Here is a 20,317-nt window from a genome sequence, read left to right as displayed (position 1 = left end):
TGTTGTGCTTCCCTCCATCTTAAAGAGCAATTTTCTTCAATTTTCTTCCTCACTTTCATAATGAACTTAATTCCTTTCACAAGGAAGGGAAGCTGGGCTTTACAAGGTTTATTCCGGAGTCACCAGGCTTTTGAGACTTAGCCCCCCTCATTTAGACTCTGGTCTTGCCGAGAGGATGCCACTTCCTTAGTCGCCTTTTTCCCCTCCAGCCTGTGGCAGCTTCTCCTCATTAATCAGTGCACCCCAAAAAAAGACAGGGTGGTTTTTAACCCCGCCCTTCCCAAGAAAGCCCACTGATCACATCATAACAACTCTTGTAGTACTTTATTTCTTTATACGTGGAAAAGTCCAGGACAGCAAATTAACTTCAGATGATAAGCCTGAATTCCATGGAAATATCCCCCACCTTTGGGTTAAACTCAAGGGCATAGGTGACAGTCTGGGGACTGTCTTGAGTTTTTGCTTCCAAAGTAGAATTAAGGAAATAAACAGCCTGTTTATAGTGGGGATTCCAGGAGCACTCACCCTGTGAGAGAGAAAAAAAGACTTCATGAGTTCTGGAGCTTTTCAAAGACCTAGGCCCTTTTCCCAAATCCAATAAGCAAGGCAGGGGGGTAGTCTACCCTGAGAAGCTGATTTTTTTTTTTCAATTTAAGATGAGGACTTTACATTAATCCCTGACATTTAATAGAAATTAATGATTATCCCTCCTGACTAACCCCTAGTAAATCCCACCATTAGATTTAGCTGATGGCAACACCTCGTTAAGCCATCACTCCATGGATCCTGGTTCCGTCATCTGTTCTCCCCTTTCCAATCACTCCTGCCCACCGATGCCATGCCCCAGTCAAGGAGATTCTCCCAGACTCTAGATTCTTTAAGGGCTCTGGAAGACTTTGTGAGTTAAATACAAATTGCACTGCCCAGTACTGAAGGCTCTTCAAATTGGCTGCCCCTCCCCTGCAATCTCATTTCTCATCACTCCCACTATCCCACAATCCCATTTTCTCCATTCCTCAGGGGCCTGCTGCAGGCTGTTTCCTGGACAGGAAATCCTCTCTCCTCCCTCAGGCACTGGGTCTATGTCTCCCAGGGTATCTGGAAGGTGGTCTCTCAGGCCTGGTCACCAGCACTTCTCTCTCTTTAGTCTGTATTACTTAACCCATATGGTGTGTGTCTCCTCAGTGCACACATTTAGGGTTAGCAAAGTCTAAGTGCTATGAGAGCAGGGTTTCTTCCTTGTAGCACCTGATGTCCCCAGCCCCTCATGCTAGGCCCAAGAATTCAGTCAGCATGAGGAAGGAGCAAGATTTCTCACTGATTTTCCAATGGACTTTCTCAGTCACTGCACATAAAATAAAACAATGATCTGAGAAATGAATCAAATGCCAGGGAGCACTGGTTGGACTGTCCCAGAGATGCAGCTCTTTGGTGAACTCAGGTTGCTACCTGACCCACAAGTCCATATTTTTTTTAACTGATGTATTTTCCTCAGATTCCCCACAGCAGGGAGGTGCAGGTGAACTCAGGTTAACAAAACCACCAACACTGGCCAGGCCCTTCTGAGCTGTCCAAGGACTGAAGGCCACCTCTCCTGAACACCATCTGCTAAGTCACAGAAGCTCTACCAGCCATGTCAGGGGGGCACGTCAACAAAGTTGTGGTCTCCTTATGGATGGAAGTCAGAGTATTCCCCTGGCAATGCTGAATGTCTGCAATCATGAATTTCAGAAGAACTGGCAGCAGGATGCAGCGGATAGAGCACTGGGACTCAGAATTAGGAAGACCTGAGTTCAAATCTGCCCTCAGGCACTTACTGTGTAACCCTGGGCAAGCCACTGAAACTCTGTCTACCTCAGTTTCCTTGACTGTACAAAGGAGATAACAGCATGTACTCCTCCCAGGGTTGTTTTAAAAGTTAAATGAGATAATATTTGTAAAAGGCTTTTCAAACTTCAAAGTACTATTTAATTGCTAGCTATTATCATTATTGCTAATAATGATAATCAAGCTTCAGGTGGTCCAAAGGACCACAGAAAGGCCTCTGATGGGTGCACAATGAGTCACTGATGACTCAGGCAAAGACTGTGGGCACACATGCCTAGGACAGGGAATGTGTAGGGCAAGAAGTAACTACAAAGCACCAGAAAAAAGGTATTAGAAAGGGCAAAGGAAGCCTTAGGTGCAGTGGGCAGATTGTCCAAGAAGGAGCTACCCAGGATGAAAGGATGAAAGCCCATGCATGGGCTGGGATCTACACAAATATAGGCAACGCTCACATCAAAGAGATGAGAGCACCCATAGAGCACTCAGCTTGGGAGTCAGGAAGACCTGAGTGCAAATCCTGCCTCAGATACTCACTAGTTGTGTCACCCGCCTGCCTCAGTTTCCTCATCAGTAAAATAGCAACAATAACAGCACATCTCTCCAGGGTTGTTTGTGAGGATCAGATGAGATAATATTTGTAAAGCTTTTTGAAAAACTTAAGGTGTCACATCAATTCTGTTACTATCATTATTATTATTAAACTCACAGGCTCGTCCAAGTGTTCTTTCCAAAATTACATTGATCTGAAATATCCCACTAATGAGCCCTTTTGGACATGCCCTGTGCCACCTCTACGGGCCAGTCTTCCAGGTTCCACAGCCATAAGAAATATACCCACTAACTCTCAAGAAGGTAATCTGGTCCCTTACTCCAGGTGTGTCACAGGCTCAGGGCTGATGGGAGACACAGAAACAGAAACAGCCAAAGTGACTGATGAAGTTACAGGCATAGCCACTAGATTAAAAAAAAAACCTAACCTACTTTGGACAGGTTCATTCTGGAATGTAATTCAATCAATAAAACAACAGCAATTAATTAAGTGCCTATTCAACACCAGGCACTAGAGACACAAAGAGGGAGAACAGGGCAAGTACTAAACAAGTATATTCTTAACATTTACAAAATAAAGACAAAGTAAACTTGGAGGCAGGGACGGGAGAATCAGGAGATCAGATCAGGAAGACTCCAGGCAAAGTGGCAAGCCAGTTCTTGATTAGGTAAATGCAGCAAACCTACCCTAGGAGCAGGACTCAGAAGCACGTGAGTCCTCTGATTTGGATGGGATGGTTTTAGAGAAATGAAGGTAGGCATGCACTGTCCCAGCCATGCTCCACAGCCCCCTAGATACCTGGGCCTCTGGTGTCTGGATGAGTCCTGTGCTGATCGAGATCTCGGCAGTCAGCTGGTACTCCATCCAAAGGACCACCCCGTGGCTCCTTCCAGGCCTGGAAGGAAAGACCGTCAAGTGTGGCATGAGCTGCTGCCTGCAGATCCTCAGCAAACCAAAATGGCAGCTCCCCCACCTATTTCCCAAAACATTAGTTTGTGCTGTCACTTCTAGACCTGCCTGGGAAAAAAAAGTCATCTTCAGAGAGCTCTGTCTCCAGTGTCATGACAGGAAGGAAAGGGCAGGGCCAGCCACAGTGAGCCCTACATGACCCTGCCCACTCAGTGGTCAATAATCCCAAGACCTGAAAGGCCAGGAGATGGGTAGATTCTCCTGGTAAAATAATTTCCCAAAAGAAGAATTAAAAGTGCCAACAGGCCTTACAGGCCCTTTCCTTTCTCCACTTGCTACTTCCAGTTCTTCTGAGTACTTGGGGATATCCTGACGCAGAAACTACTACAGAGATAAATGTAGAGAAAAATCACTTCATTCAACTCAACATTGACAATTCTTAATGTTTTCAACTCCAGTCTTTCCAGAAGTCATTTTTCTTACTCTGTTTGACCTTGCTCTGAAAAGAAATGCTGTCCATCTGTCTGGGTTCCCCTCCCTCTGCCCCCAGACTATGAACCTTTTGAAAGAAACTTCTGTCTCTGGCCTTTCTCTGTCTCCCCATGAGTGCCTAACACATGGCAGAAGCTTAATAAGTGTGTGTTTGCTTGTGTGAGTAGGACTGCTTGGGGGGTAATGGTGGGCAAGGGGTAGTTAGTACCCATTCCCACAAAAGGACATCCTTCACAACAGAAAAACAGGCAGAGTGAATTTCACTATCTTCAGGAAATACCTGCTTTTCTAAATACTCAAAGACCTTTCCAGGGAAAATGCAGAGGTGTTTGGATACCACAATGGGAAAGGCCCAGGGGTCTTGTGCTTTGCAAATTTTTAAAAGTATACAAATTTTAGTTATTACTGTTACTGGAGAAGATTCCTGTTTGGGTACAAGGTTGTACCAGATGACCTCCAAGGTCCCTTCTAACTCTGAGACACTGGGATTCTGCAATATAATTGCATTTCTTTAAAAAATACTATGAACTTTTTACCTGGTCCCACATCAACAGATGCTTTATGGATATCTCCTAAGTATTTCATTATCATTTCAAACTCAATGAGTAAAAAAACAAACTAATTATCTTTCTCCTAACCTGTCCCTCCTCCAAACTTCCTTATTTCTGCTGACAGCATCACCATCACTATAGTTACCGAGGTTATGCTCTAAGAATCATCCTTGACTTTTCTAGGTCCATCCACTTTCCATGGCCAGTTGGTGACCAAGTCTGGTCAACTCTACCTTCCCCACAGTTCTGCCTCATCACCCATCCTCTTTCCCCCCCTCCATGTTGCTAACATCACTGTTCATCACTTCTCAATTAGACTACTGTAATAACCTTCTATTGGTCTCCTTTCTAAAAACATACTTTCCATACAGGCAAAACATATTGATCTTAAAGACAGAGAACGAGTAAAGACAACTTATACTATAGATCTCCCAGGAGAACACAACAAATAAAAAATGTGAACCCATAATGCAAGAAGTAATATAAGAAACTGTCCAAAATTGCCAAACACAGAAAACAAAGTACTAATTATCCACAGATCACCTCCAGAAAAAAAAAACAAAAACCAAGGCTGCAAACTCCAAGCCAAACAGTGGTTAAACTTAACAATTCCATGAGAAACAGCAAACTCTGCAAGCAACCAGGAAAAGGATCTTCAAATAGAAAGTACAGAAAATGTGACTAATGCAGGATCATTCAACAGTTCCAAGAAGCAACAGAGCTAGCTCAAAGTCCGACCAAAGTGACCTGCCCCCAAGTCAGAGCCTAACCATAAATGAAGAGACTCGGATGTTCAGTAAAAGAAAGCCATTCAGATGGGGGAGCTACCAAACGGTGTGACCACTTGAGAAGGCGCCCCAACATTCGTGTTCCCTAAAAAAGTGACACTACACAAAACCTGTACTAAAGAACATTCTGACAAGCCCCCCATCTTCCTCTGCCATGACACATCCTCATCCTCCACCCCACCTCAGCCTCTTCCTTCAAAAGCTTCCCTTTTCTTAGGTTTCACCTTTGGTTCACCACCCATGAGTAAAGCAGCCAGGGGTGAGCTGCCTGGGAAGATGAAGGTTATTTCCCCAAATACTCAGTGTTTTCAATTATACAGGTTCTCTGTTCTTCAGGGTCATTTTCACAGCTTTAAGATGTGTATTTATACTAACAATTATGCAAATTATCCAAATAAAGTAATTATGCAAATAAAGTTGCTAAAACATCCATATCCTTTGAAACAGAGACTCCATTACTTGGCTTATATTCCAAGGAGGCCATTGATTAACCAAGAAGAAAGTCCCCAAATAGAATAAAATATTTATAGCAGCACTTAGGGTAGTAAGACAAACAGCTGCTTCATCGACCACCATTTTGTTCCACCAAGGACTCTATCTGTGGGGGTCACTACAAGCAGCACCCCAGGCATTGTCTAATAACCCCTTAGAACCTGCCGCTGAAGCCTTCTGCCAACAGATCAGCAAACCATCCTTAGGATGGTGATATCTTCTCAAGGAAAAGTCAGACTTCTAATTCTTTTTGATAGGATTGAACACGCTCAGCCCTATCTCACAATGATGACTTGCTAACCAAAACAGCAACGCTTTGCTGTATCTCTAGAGAATGGAGGAAATGGTTAAATTGAAAAGCATAACCACATAAACAAAACCAAAACATCTCTGCAGCTGTAAGAAAAGGTTATTATTGGAGAGGAGAGTTCCTGAATCTCTAACAGAAATTATGGGTCAAACACAAAATGGGCTCTTCCTGCACTAAATTCACACAAACTAGTGGCCTCCTCTCAGGGACAGCGCAGATATAAGTGGAGAAAGTAAAAAGAAAAACCCTTTCAGAATGTGATTCTTCTATGACTGAGGAACTGCAGTCTATAATAAAACTCATGCAAAAGAGGCACTCAGAAGGATGAGTGTCTGAATCTGGCTTGTTCTACACTGTTGGGCTCTGTGCCCAGGCTACGGACTGTCTTTCTTTATGAAGGTGCACTGAAAGCCACATCCTCAATGATCACTGAGGGAGGAAATGCTGAAGGTAAGCCTTTTAGAAGGAGATGGAGCAGGTGTGGAATCATCAGGAATCTTCTCTGTCTCTTGGGATGCCCTGTGGAATAGTCTTCCTCAGCTTCCTCTGGGGACCTGAGCAACTGTCCGTCTAAGGATGTGTTCACCTTTGCAGGGTGATGGAGCCTTTGGCACTAAGGGGCTGCTGGGGAACAGGCTTGCAGAAGTCAAAGGCCAGGACCCGCTGGGGTTCTGACAAGCATCTGCTTGAGTACTCCCAGAGAGGGTGAGGCTCCGCTTCCCGGGCTTCCCTAAAGTCCAGTGAGTGCTATGGAGAAAAGAACAGTAATATTAACAACAGTATCTTCAGATTTGCAAACCTCAGCATAAGCACTAGTATGAGGTAAGGCAGAGTTGGCCTCCTTCTCTCTCAGGTACAGGAGAAGAGCCTTTCTTGAACCCCACTTCATGCAGTATAAGGATCAGAGCTCAGACTCAAATCCTGACCCTCCTCACTCCAAATTCAATGTTCTCTGCATGATCACGACTCTACAGGAAAGGGATGAGGCAGGACAGATCCCAGCAGAGACACGAAGGAAGACTTGGCCCTGGCAGAAAACATGGACAACAGTATACAGACTCTGAGATGACTGCAGCTCACATGCATATAATGCTTTAGAGTAAAGAGATTACCTGGATTTCCTCTGAGGGTTAACTCTGTGCACACATAAGACTGTGCATTCAGTTCAAGACTGGATCAGTACTCTTTACCACTCTATCAGTCACTTGTCATCTGTCACTTCTGACATATGACAGTAACTTAGCTGTATTCCAGTCGCCATAAGGCTCTGTTTCTCACCTGGGGAGAGGCCAAGGGAAAGGAATGTGGGGAAGGCCTGAAACCCTCATCTCCTGTCCTTCTGTGAGTGATTTAATTTCAATTCAGTGAAAATTCTGACCTACCATCACAGTGTTGTCCCACAGTGCCCTGGGGAGGGGTACTGTCTCAAAATACCTAAAAAAGAGTCATTTCTGTTGGGCTAAGAAGTTGTTTCCTGCCACCTGTCACAGCAGAGACTGCCCCTCCCATATCCCCTTCCTCCAGCCATAACATATGGACTGGGAGATGAGAGAGGTCTGGTTGAGCCAAGGCTGCCCCAACCAAGGAGAACTGAGGGAAATGGCCTCTATGCACCACACCCCAACCCAGCCTCCAGTGCTGGAGAACTAAGGAGAAGTATCTGTCCACAGGGCAAAGATGCCATCTCAATACCTGCCTATGCAGGATGCCACCACTGACCCTGTCAGCATGGGACTGCTCCAGTCCCACTTAAAGATGGCAGACTGTGCCCACCTTAATCATATCATCCATAATGTGAACATCAAAGCCTTCACAGCTGCCACATGGGCTTCGGATCCGCCACAGGTCCTGGGAACAAAACAAACATTCACACCTTATACCACGCTGATGAGAAACATATCTGTAAATTTCACCAGGAAATCAAGAGAAATATAAAGGGAAAAACCATATCTCCACAAGCAGACCCATAGCTGAATCTCCCAAAGTGTACAGTTCCTAAGAAAGTTCATTAAAACAGAAGATACAACAAGTCCAAACAACTGAAGAAATATTAATTATTCATGGGTAGATCTAGTCAATATGACACATTAAGTTACCTGTTTAGTACCACACAATCAAAGTACCAAAAAATTATTTTATAGAACTTAAAAAAAATTCATCTGAGGAAGAAAAAATCAAGAATATCAAGGGAATCCTCTTCAATGATGCCACAAAGTGAATCGTTCAAACAATCTGGTACTAGACAAGAAACAGAGGGGTGGATCAGTGGAACAGTCTAGGCACACAACATGCAGAAGTGAATGAGCGCAACAGTGTAAGGACTGATAAACTCAAATATTCAAGCCACTGGGACAAGAATTCACGAGTTTACAAAAACTGCTGGGAAACTGAAAAGTAGTCTAGCAGAAACTGAGTACTGACCAACTTCTCACACCATAGAAAGGGTGACATCATAAGCAAATTAGGGGAACATGGAAAAAATTCCATGTTACATCTGGATAAGGGAAGAGTTCATAGCCAGACAAGAGATACTGAGGATCATAAAACGCAAAATGGATGTTTATTATATTAAATTTAAAAGAGGTTGGACAAACAAAATAAACATAGCCAAAATTAGAAGGAAAACAGGAAACTGAGGAAAAAATGTTACAGCAAGTATCTCTGATAAAGGTCTCATTTCTCAAATATATAATAAACTGTGCCAAACTTCAGAAAATAAGTGTCATTTCCCAAATGATAAATGGTCAAAGGATATGAAAAGGCAGTTTGCCAAAGAAGAAATCAAAGCTATCAATAGTTACATCTTTTTCTAAAAAAGCTCTAAATTACTAATAATTAAAGGAAATGAAAAGTAAGACAACTCAGGTTGTCTCATACACAGGTTCTACCCCATATACATCATATTGACAAAACTGACAAAAAAGGAAAATGGCTTTTAAAAAACAAGATTCTATTATGCCAAACCCTGCAATACGCATAATTTCAAATGCCCCATCTTAACCCAAATTATTTGAATAAAACTGTCACAGACAGCTTACCTTGAACTCCACCACCACCATGTGCAAGGAGGCAGCTTGTGGCAATACTGTGATGTTGTTAGCAAGGTGTTCAGTCACAGCTGTCCTTGCATACCAGAAGTACAGGTTGTGCCATGGCAACAGACTTGTTGTGAAGAAAGGTTCCCCAAGAAGAATAGAGATCTGGAAAAGCAGAAAAAGAAGATGAAACCATCAGCCTGATCTTGACTCGGAATCAAGAGTAAGCCACAAATTCTAAGCATGCAGGAAGGAAAGAGGACTTTCCAATTTTAAGGAAATAGACATGACTGATATAATAAATTCTAAATCATTTTTGCAATCTGAAGGCAAAAAGCTGAAATTGTAATGGTTTCTATTATTTATTAATTTGGCATCTTTACAAATGTTAATACATTAATCTAAAACTCTTTAGACTATTAGTGGGATAAGTAATACAGCAAGGTCTATTACCAGAAGCAAGTAAACAAAAATTGCACTTGGAAGTTTGCAATGAGACTGGTCAATACTGGAACTTTTTCATTAAAATAGTCTTGCATAAGCATACCATCCACATTTCAGTCTTTATTCTCTTCTAAAGAAATATAATAAATTGAATTAGGTAACTTTAACCTTACTTAAGTGAAATATCAAAAAAAAAAAAAAAAAAGAGGTGTGGCTTGGAATACTGCCCTCAGCAGGTATGTGTTCCTAATACAAACATATGGCACCTCTTACTCACCTTTCTACCACCCAAATCTGCAGAGGTGAGGAGTTCAGGTCGCTTCTCTATTATGCTAATTTTATCTTCTAGGTGATTAGCCTTAAAAATCTTTAAGAGAAAAAAACAGATTGGGTTATTTTTTAAACAACTTCAATCAATAGGTCTGCCCAATGCAGTCTTTGCTTCCCAAACACTAATTTCTTTTTTATGTATACTCAGCATAAAAGCATCATGATATGTCAAGGGCATGACTGCCAAAGAACCAGCACAATTCAAAAACAAATGGCTCTTGTAGGCACTTAAGCAAATCCAGTTTCTTTCTGACAATACAACTTTCTGGGAAGAATTTCAAATTTGTCCATTTCATCTCCTGATACATTTAACCATTCCCACTCCCCCCATACACACACACACACACACACACACACACACACACACACACACACACACACACACACACACACACACACACACACACACACACACGATAAGGACAAGGACACAGACTCATTAGGACATGGACAGGATAAACTTGACTCCCAAATTGGATTGTTCCTCAGACAAACTATGAAGAATTATTACGGAAAAGGTTCCAGATAGTTCTTGTGGTCTTTTTATTATTTTGTGAAATGAGGGAAAAAATCTTAGGAAGAACAGGTGATCTCAGGTTTTTCACCAAAAACAAATTAAAATATAGCACCATGTTAGATAATCTCCAGGTCACCTGTTTCTCCACTTTGTTTTACATTTCAAATGGATAAAATCAAAAACAACAGCTCAATGCTAGATGCTTAACGTCCACATCACCATTCTAGCCAGATCCAGTACATCCCTGGAATATTTATCCACTCACTTTTCTCATCAGTCGATGTGACACTGCTGAGTTCTCTACTGTGAATACCTAAAGGGAATCATGCACCATTAGTCACAACTGGCATAAATTCTTAATACCATTAGAAAGTTACAAATACTAACACTTCATAAGAGCCTAATAAAATGAGGGACTAGGAAAGACCACCTCTATGACATATATTGTTCCCATAACTGCCCATGTTTTCCAGGAACACAAATCATGATGTGTTCTGGACAATGTGCCTTCAAAGTCTCAAAGTCTCAAGCTCTGAATTCTAATGATGACTCTGCTGGGCTATATCCATGAGCTATCCAGAGTCCCTTAGTGCCTAATACGTATATCTACAAGGCATGAATAGACTATTGGGCCAGACAAATAATAACACCTTAAAAGATCTATTAAAAGATCCTTTAATTGGTGTGAGCATTTCCTGTGCCACACACCTTAGCAGACATTTCCCTGGGTTGCTGTGGCACAAACCCAGTCGTCACCTGGTGGCCAGGCCCCCTGGTGACAGGCTTCTCTGCACTCCAGGCTACTGTCTAAGTCCTCCCTCCAGGGAAGACTGCACTCCATCAGCACTGCCTCGCAGAGCATCTGATCACCTTCATGAAGCACTCCCCTCACATCACATGCCATGTGGGGAGGGCAAGTACAACCATTCATGAAGGCATCAAGAGTCACCACATGAACAACACACCCAAATTGTTCAGTATGTGGGTGAAAGAAAAGCTATAAACTATAAACCAAAATGAGGTAAAAGTGTTAGAAGTAGTTAACTTCAAAAGCTGATCTAATAAGAAAGTAGAAATGTCCTGTTACCTGCTCTGCTCCCACACAGTGAGCCAGTATTGGAAGCAGGCTGCCATCACTAATGCAGAGACAAACACTGTCTGCCTTCAATACCTAAGACAAGAAAACTGCTGTCAGCATCTGCTTTTGTTACACATTAAGAGGTTTTCAAAAATCATTTGTCATGAAATCCTTTCCAGTTTAAATACAGAAGAAACTCATTAATCTGCCTTTATTATTTCAGAATTGACAGTAATTAAATGTGGTCTGAACTAACCTTAACATCTATGGAAATTATGATAAAAACAGAGCAAACAAAGTCTATAAACAGGATTGAAGAAGGGGTTTAATCTGTTCAGGAGAGGGGTTTCTAAGGAAATTAGCCCTTTAAAAAAGGCAGACCACTACTACTAATAATTACAAATAATTTCACCTGCAAAGCCATCTCTGAGGAACTGTACAGTTCACTTCTCAACCTACCTTATTATGTCTCGTGACTCCCCAATACAAACTGTCCCCTGTATACGTACTCATTGTACCCATAGGTTGGGTGACCTTCATATATCTGCATGTCTGCCTTCTCCATGAAGCATTCTTTGATTCCCAAGTGAGCAATGACCTTTTCCCTTCTATGAATTCTTATAGCACAGAGTGTCTATACCAGACAATCTTGGTTAACCACATTCTACCTTATGCTTTTCTCTGATTGTTTTCACATGTTCACATCTTGTTTCCCCAGCTAAACTCTCAGCTCCCTGACCACAAGAATGAAGTCTTCGCTTCCTTCTTACCTGCCTCTCCTATCCCCACAATACCCCAAGCACATTGGGTACATAGAAAACATGTAAAATACATGTTAACCTCTGAGTGGGGGAAAAAAAAACCTGTCACACTTTTATATGAAATACATTGCAAGACTTCCCTTAAAGTATCCCAGGAAGGAAAGAATTCAAGTCTTTGAAGATCTCATCATCTAATGTCTCAAATCTTATCATCATAACATCTAGCCCTAAATCATTCATGCTACACTTAAAAATGATTCTTTGACATAGTTCATGTGTGTATAGAAAAGTTCTAGATTGCAAAGAGATTTTTCAAAGGGAAATTAGCTTTAATTCTACTGTTAGTTAATATAAACTTCAGCCAATCAGAATGAAAATGGCACAAGCTAATATCATAATCAAGGTCCAGAAGGAATTAGGCAGATTTACAAATGAAATTAAGAGAAGCACAGGATGTTTTGGGGACATCCCTAAGCTTCTGAAGTTGACTAACATCATGGAGGAGAATCATCTCCAAACACAAACTACTAAAAAAGCCTCCTAAGGAGGTTTCTTTGTGAGTCTGACTTAGTGCATCACTGCAGACGGCCCTTAGCTGTAGGAATCCAGCACCGCAACTTTATTCTTAAGATAAATAGTCTTCTTTAATAACACCTAGCAAAAATGCATTAGAAATGTATAACCAAATAATCAGAAGTTCCTGGTGAGGGCAATAATTCAGGTGAGTGTGCACTTTATCATCACGTTTCCTTGAAAGAAAAAGCCCCTCAGAGAGCCAAGATCTACTTATTCTCTGCCTGTGGAGTCTGCTTTAGGGGAGGCAGTTGTAAGTTCACAGGTTCCAGCTTAGAGCTGGAGGGGCCCACAAGGCAATCTAGTCCAACATCCAAGCCTAAGGCAGACTGAGCAAGGAAAAACAAGTCAGTGAAGACTAGACAGAAGTCAGTGAGGGAGAAGAAAAGAACTCTTGTCATAACAGTTCAGAGAGCCCAGCGACCTACCTTCTTCAGTGCTTGGGTGTAGTGTTCTCTTCTGTCTGGGTCATTGAGTTCTCCAAATCGTGGCCGGTTCCAGAGCAAATGGGCCTGACATTCACAGACTGGACGCTCTTCGTGGAAGTTACTCTTGCTTCTTGCAATCCTAGGGTATACCATGCACTAAAAGGTAAGGTGACTGACAAGCTATCAAGAGATTCTAATGAGGTGCTGCTGGGGTAATAAAGAGTGAAAAGGTCACTCTTGTGGGAGTGAAATCATTCACAAAATGCAGCCTGGTGGGGAAAAGGGTAAGGCCTGAGAATCTCACTCCATGTAGTATGGAGAGTGTGGGAAAGTTTGCCATTTACTGCACTGTGTGCCCAGCTCTGGATTTCTGCCACCATCCTGTGTCTCTCTGTGCCCTAAGTACAGGCTGTTCTCCTTCCTATAAGAAAAGGTAATTGTGTTCGTCCTTCGTTGCCAAAGAAGACCATGTCATCAGAAAAATAATGACATGACTTGCACTTGACTTTGTTTTGAGTGAGGGAGGGCTGGGCAGGCCACCAGCCTCACTTCTCCTCCAGAGCCATCAGAATCCAGTGACCAGATATTCATCAGGATGATTGGAGATGACCCAGGATGAGACAATTGGGGTTAAGCGACTTGCACAAGGTCACACAGCTAGTGAATGTCAAGTGTCTGAGGTGAGATTTGAACTCAGGTCCTCCTGACTCCTGCACTGGTGCTGTATCCACTGCACCACCTAGTTGCCCCATAAGAAAAGGTAAAGAAAGCCTGAAGAACAACACTTTAATTTCCAGATTATCAACAACAACGCAGTATTTTTTTAAAAAGCTAGAAGAGCTTCACTATGAAAAAATTAAAAGGAAAAAGGATCTGAAGGAGTGAAAAAGGAATCCTGGTCAAGAGTTGGATGGGAAAAGATACAAGTTGGAAGGTAGACAGATTTCTATGGAGAGGAAAATCAAGAACAAATCTGCTGCTTAAAAAGCCACCACTTTTCCCTCAAGGCTTGTCAAGGGCCCATGTGCTGTCAGGCAGAAGATTATCCCCAGCAAACATCAAGAGGCGATGGGGCTGGAATTCCCAGTTGAGAAGAACTAATGGCATCTATTTGTCAACCTAATAACAACAACAAGAGATGCTGTTGTCGTCATTCATCTGGTGTCTTCCCAGAGCATGTACCTAAGACGTGACAGAGAATGTCCCAAGCCTTGTCAAAGGGACTATTACAAAATTCTGCTGACTTGCGTGAACACAGATGATATTTTTTGAAGGAAACTAGAAATCCTTACTGTAGATCATGGAGTCCTGCACAAGAATGTATAAAGACTTTGGGGACACAAATGGTGTTCATCGAAGACAAGGGATTCAAAAAGAAAATCAGAAGTGGGACTTGAACAACTGGTTAAAAAGATGGTGTCTCAGTTTTTTCTAGTAGATTTGGATCTTCACAGCAATGCAAGGACATAAAAAAAAAAATTCCCAATGGTCTTCTAAGGCTAAATGCCTTCCACATCCAGAGAAAGAACTATGGAATTCAATCACAGAATGTAGCAGATTGTGTGTGTGTGTGTATGTGTATTATGTTTTGGTTTGTTATATGATTTCTCCCATTTATTTTAGTTCTACACAGCATGACTATAGTGAAAATGCATTCAATAGGAATGTATGTGTAGATCCTATATAGAATTGCATGCAGTCTTGGGGAGGGAGGGGAGTGGTGGGGGGTAGGTAGAGGGAAAAAAAAACCTAAGTTTTATGGTAGTGATTGTAGAACATTAAAAATAAAATGAATATATATATATATATATGTATATATATATACACACATATATAAAGAAAATAAATGATCAAAGAGTCCCAGAAAAAAAAAGAAGATGGTGTCTCAGTATGGCATTTACATTGTAAGTCATATCTTAAAATATAGGAATGATGGGCTTCTGGGCACCTAACAAGACCGAATAAGAATGTTTTCCTAAGAGTCCTGGCTAAAGTGCTTACAATTAGAAATGGAAGGGGAAGAGAGAAAACTTTTTATATACAACAAGCTGAAACCATAGAGCATTGGTTCACAAACTTTTTTTTGTCTCAAATCCCTTTTATACTTTTAAAATTATTGAGGACCCTCAAGAACTTCTGTTTTATGTGGGTTATATCTATCAATATGCACTGTTAGGAATGAAAATATTAATATTATTATGAAAATAATTTTCACCTTGAGGACTTTGAAAGAGTCTCAGGGACTTTTAGAGGTCCCCAGATCATACTCTGAGAAAGGCTGCCAGTGAACAAGGTGGAAAAAAAAAGGGCAAGAAAGCTACCCAAAAGTTCACAAAAGAAGCCAGAAATAAAAGCTGTGGCCTCAAATTCTCTACAAACAAATGTAGGACTAACAAGAAAAATGGGATAAAGATTCTCATAAGAGGAAACAATCTGGTTGGTCTTGATGAGATAAGATCTATCACTAGAATATATGTCTCTGGAAAAAAATACTTTGTTCAAATGGAAGATGTTATATAAGGGGAAAGATAAGTATTGCATATTAACAAAATATACTTGTGAGGAAATTCAAGTAGAAGAATATGAAATCAGAGAGAGTATTTGTGCGAAGATCAATTAAAACAAAGACAAAAACAATATGGTCGCTGTCATATATCACCAGGTTAAAAAGAGAAAAGAGATCGGAGAGTTCACAAGTCTAAAACAAAGTCATGATGTACTAGTGAAAGGAAAGTAATTGAACACCTGCTGGTAATCTCTAACAACAACAACCCAGCCAATAGCTTCCTAACTTCCCTTAATGACTACATTCATCAAAAGGGAAAAATCTATTTTGGATCCAATTCTCACCAATATGAAAGAACTAACAAGCTGTTGGGGAGAGGAAATATGATGTATTGGAGAGTGTGCTGGACTTGGGGCCAGGAAAACCTGGGTTCAAATTCTGCCTCAGACATTTGCTACCTCTGCATCTCTTGGTAGGTCATTTACCTTCCAAGGGCCTCAGTTTCTTCATCTGTAAAATGAGAGGGATGAACTCAGTGGCCTCAAAGGTCGATTGCAGATTGAAACCAATGATCCTATGATGAGTACCTTGGGACAAAGTGACCATTCTACCTTAAAATTTATAACAGAAAAGCAGAAGAAAGAGGAAGTAAACTGAAATGAAAGTCATATTCAGGAGAGGTTGATTTCAAAATCTTCATAGGAAGAACAGCAATCGGTTTACATTGGTTAGACTTCTATATGAAATTATTTTAATTAGAGTTATATCCTTTCTTCTCTCTCTACTAATGGGGCAAGTCAGAAAGTTCTCAAGATTCAAACATGAAGACATCAAAAGAAGCAATTTCAGTGAGAAAAAGGGGAACTTTCCTTTAGAGTCCAAAGTGGACACAGAGAAAACATACCAACTATTTTCTCTTCATTATGAGAAACAAAACACCCCGAGGAGAGGACCCTTGAGCTCTGTCTTCATCAGGTCACACCCTAAGTACTATACAGAACCCTGGTACTACATTCTAGGTAAGACTGGAAAAGAGTCCAAAAGAGGAAATGGTTTACCTCCAGTTCATGCTACATGAGGGTCAGATTAAGGAGATGGGAGTGCTTATTCTAGAGAAAAGAAGAATTAAGTGGGAAATGACAGTAGCTATCTTCAAGGATTTGGAGGTCAATAACACGGAAGAGGGAGGAGACTTATTTTGTTTGTTCTCAAAAGCAAAATGAGCAATGATTGAAAGCTACTACGAGACAAATTCAAGTTTGCCTTAATGACAGGATTCCTAAGAACCAGAGGTCTCCAAAGTGAAACAAGCTGCTTCAGGAGACAGGAGGCTCCCACTCACTGGAGGTGCTCAAGCAAAGGCCGTTTGTCTTACAGCTATCTCATATCTTATCAAAATGACTGGGTTTTTTCAAGAATAATTTAGAGTTGCTGACTACGAAGCTCCCTTCCGTGAGATTCTGTGATTCTATAAAACAAATGACATTATTCTTTCTTTCTACCTACTTTAAATTCAACAACCATTTATTAAACATCTCCTGGGCTTGTTCTAGGTAGATAATTAGGCTAAGCTCTTTTGACCCTTCTAGGAGGCTCTGCAATGCTCCAGACCTTAATGCAACAAGCACAATGTCATCCACAAACGGGAGCCTTGGTTGTATTTGTCCTTCGTTCTCAAAGAGGACCATGACATCAGGGAGATGATGACATGACTTGTGGTTGACTTGGATTTGAGTGAGGAGGGCTGTGCAAGGTCACCAGCCTCACTTTCTCCTCCAGAACCATCTGGATTCAGTGACCAGTTATTCATCAGGACCAATGGAGATGGCCCAGGATGCAGTGGGGGATCCTGGCCCTTTTAGGCTAATGTCTTTTCGGTAATACCCATTCAGTGAATAGGCCTCTTTTAAAAGTGAGTCAAAGGATGGCCCCTTTAATCAAAAAAATCAATCAATCAAACTGGAAGGCGAAGATCCTTAGGGCTGCTGGCCAAGAGAGAAACAGTTACTATTTATATTCACTCTGAGCCAGCAGAGCCCAAAACATAACCATTAAGTAGTGCTTGAGCAGTCCATGACTTGAGTCCATGACATCCAGAGTGAACTGGGTTTAAAGCTTGGTCTTTATGAAAGAAATCTAGCCAGTAAACCCCAAATTAACTAGGTAGCCATCAAAAATTTCCCTTCCATAAAACCCCTGTTCAACAAGAACTCTAACTGGGCCTTCTCCATGACAATGGTGAAAACCTTTGGGTTAATCTCATTTGATCAGAGAAGATCTTTGAGGAAGGTTATCTCTGTTATTAGCTTTGTTTAAAATTTGAATAATTTTGAGGCTTGCACAGGAGATACTTTATTGGAAGACAAACTTAAAGGAGATGTTCTGCTCTACTAAATCAAATGTTTTTTGCAGTCAACAATAATAAACACAGTAATATCTTGTGTATTTTCTACATCTTCCAATCAGTTGTGTGATGCCAAATAAATAAACTGTGGAATATCTTTTGCAAAGGCCAGTCAGTTTCCTACTGATACCCTTGTCAAGAATACCTTCAATGTATCTGTAGATGCTTCTCACAAAGAAATTTATATAAATGGGAAAATAGGTATGGAGGTCAAGAGCTCCTGGTGTTCTTTTCACCTTTTCTTGGTATTTATAAAGCCCAAGTTTTTTTCAACACCTTTCATATCTTCCCCTCTTTCAGATCATATTTCCATCAGATCTCTTCCATATACACTCAGTCAAACAAATAGTCACATACATTGGTCAGTTGTTTTTCCTGTCTTTGGTCTCTTTAGAACCACTTCTATCTCCTCTACATGTACACAATCTTAGAGAATTCTAGGCTCACTACCACAACATGACAAGGCATCAAATAGGAATTTGGATGACCTCATAAAGGCTAAATCTAAACAAACAACAAACAAAAATGTTAATGGGGACAAGTCTCCCACATTTTCAATGATTATACATTTAGCCCATCTATCTTTTGGTGCTTATTACCTGGTTTTATGAAGGTTGTACCACACACAGTAATCATCACGGTGAGCAGTCAGATAGAGGGATTCACCCTGGACCACTGGCTCCTCGTTTGGCAGAAAATAGACACACTGCATCCAATGATCTCGCCACTAAATGAATTTTACATAAAAATAGAACAAAAAGGGAAAAAATGTTTTATGAAGAGAAAATCAAAATGAGAATAATTGAAAGTGATCAGTAATGAATAGAAATTATTCAAAATGATCAGAAATTGCCCATATTTGTAAACTACCTGATTCCCAACACTTCCCCACAATGAGCCATAATGGCAATATTCTATTTTAAGATCACTATGAAATTTTCAAAATGGAAGTTGTGAATCAACTCAAATTCTCTTGGAGAAGCACAGAGCATTTCTTTGACAGTAACTGTACTACAAAGGTCAGCTTAGCCCTCCTCCCTCCCAAAATATTACAACAGCCTGAAATACTGTTATTTTTGGTTGAGCTAAAGAATAAGAAAAAAATTCTAAAACTTGGTTTGCTAACTTAAAAAGATACAAACCTTGAACCTCTGATATAACACAATTCACTACAAGAAAAATTCAATATGAAGGACCTCATTACAAGAAGTTCATAGTATGGATCCTTACAACAATTTTATACTGTTTTCATATATTCAAATTATATCTGTCAGTACATTAGTAATTTTACAAAGGCAAAGCAGGGTTTTTTCCCTTTAAATGCTATTTTTCAACTACTATTATATTATATTTTGTTTACAGAGATCAAGATTTAGCCTTCAAAAAAAGAAAGGCTGAAAAGAGAATTGGACAAGGAGTTAGAAAACCTAGATTCTAAACTTGGTTCTGCCATTAATTCTTCGTACCTTGGGTCACCTCCCTTTTCTGGACCTCAGTTTCCGCATATATAAAACCGTAGGCAGCAGTGCTGTAGGAAATGCCCTGGGTCTGGAGTTAAAGGACTTGTACTAAAATCCTGGCTCTGCTACTTCCCATATGTTTGACCTTGGTAAATTAGATCCGAACCCTAAAACCATTTCAGGCTAAGAAATAAAGCGATCAATCAGTATAATAACATGCCCCATGACCTCATGTTTGATAAATCCAAAGAAAGCAGCTATTGGGGTTCAGTTCAGCAGCTGCTGCTTAGTCATTTTTCAGTCATGTCCAACTCTTTGTGACCCCTTTGGAGGTTCTCTTAGCAAAGACACTGGAGTGGCTTGCCATTTCCTTCTCCAGTTCATCTGGAGGTGAAGGTAAGGTGAGGGTGAAGTAACTTGCCCAGGGGCTCATATAACTAGTAAGTATCTGAGGCTAGATCTGAACTCAGGAAGATGAATCTTCTGGACTCCAGGCCCAGAACTCTAACCACTGCACTACCTCACTGCCCTGAGCTACTGGAGTAAAAACTCCCTGTTCAATAAAAGCTGCTAGGAAAAATAGAAAGCACATTTAACATAACTGCACATAGTCTAATCTATATCAGATTGTTTACTATCTTTGGGAGGGGGCAGAAGAGGGAAGGAGAAAAATTTTGAACTCAAAATCTTATAAAAAATGAATGATAAAAAATATCTTTATATATAATCGAAAAAAATACTATTTATAAAAAATAAAATTTTAAAAAACAAAGTAATTTTTAAAAAAGAGGAATAGAGTCAAGTATCTAAAAACATCACAACAGACAAGATCTAATGAGAAGAAACTGAACAATGATAAACG

General features: G+C 40.7%; 1 protein-coding gene across 9 annotated transcripts in view; it reads right to left on the bottom strand.

Annotated features, from left to right (window-relative positions):
* Positions 1-307: 307 nt before the first annotated feature.
* Positions 308-20,317, bottom strand: part of PRMT7 (protein arginine methyltransferase 7) — a 69,240-nt gene continuing 49,230 nt past the window's right edge. For 7 of the 9 annotated variants that reach the window (XM_072636154.1, XM_072636153.1, XM_072636161.1 and 4 more), the window contains 10 exons: positions 18,595-18,722; positions 13,086-13,224; positions 11,333-11,416; positions 10,511-10,558; positions 9,676-9,765; positions 8,958-9,119; positions 7,693-7,767; positions 6,506-6,666; positions 3,176-3,272; positions 308-526 (listed from right to left, as the gene is read on the bottom strand). In XM_072636154.1, the coding sequence (XP_072492255.1) occupies positions 368-526; positions 3,176-3,272; positions 6,506-6,666; positions 7,693-7,767; positions 8,958-9,119; positions 9,676-9,765; positions 10,511-10,558; positions 11,333-11,416; positions 13,086-13,224; positions 18,595-18,722 (1,143 nt within the window). In that variant the 3' untranslated portion in view covers positions 308-367. The remainder of the gene's footprint in view (positions 527-3,175; positions 3,273-6,505; positions 6,667-7,692; positions 7,768-8,957; positions 9,120-9,675; positions 9,766-10,510; positions 10,559-11,332; positions 11,417-13,085; positions 13,225-18,594; positions 18,723-20,317) is intronic. The other 2 variants (XM_072636160.1, XM_072636159.1) reach the window with 1 other exon arrangement.

The sequence above is a fragment of the Notamacropus eugenii genome, chromosome 1 (genome assembly GCF_028372415.1).
Source record: "Notamacropus eugenii isolate mMacEug1 chromosome 1, mMacEug1.pri_v2, whole genome shotgun sequence".
NCBI lineage: Eukaryota > Metazoa > Chordata > Mammalia > Diprotodontia > Macropodidae > Notamacropus > Notamacropus eugenii.
Note: the sequence above shows the minus strand (reverse complement) of the source record. Positions and strands in the feature narration are given on the sequence as shown.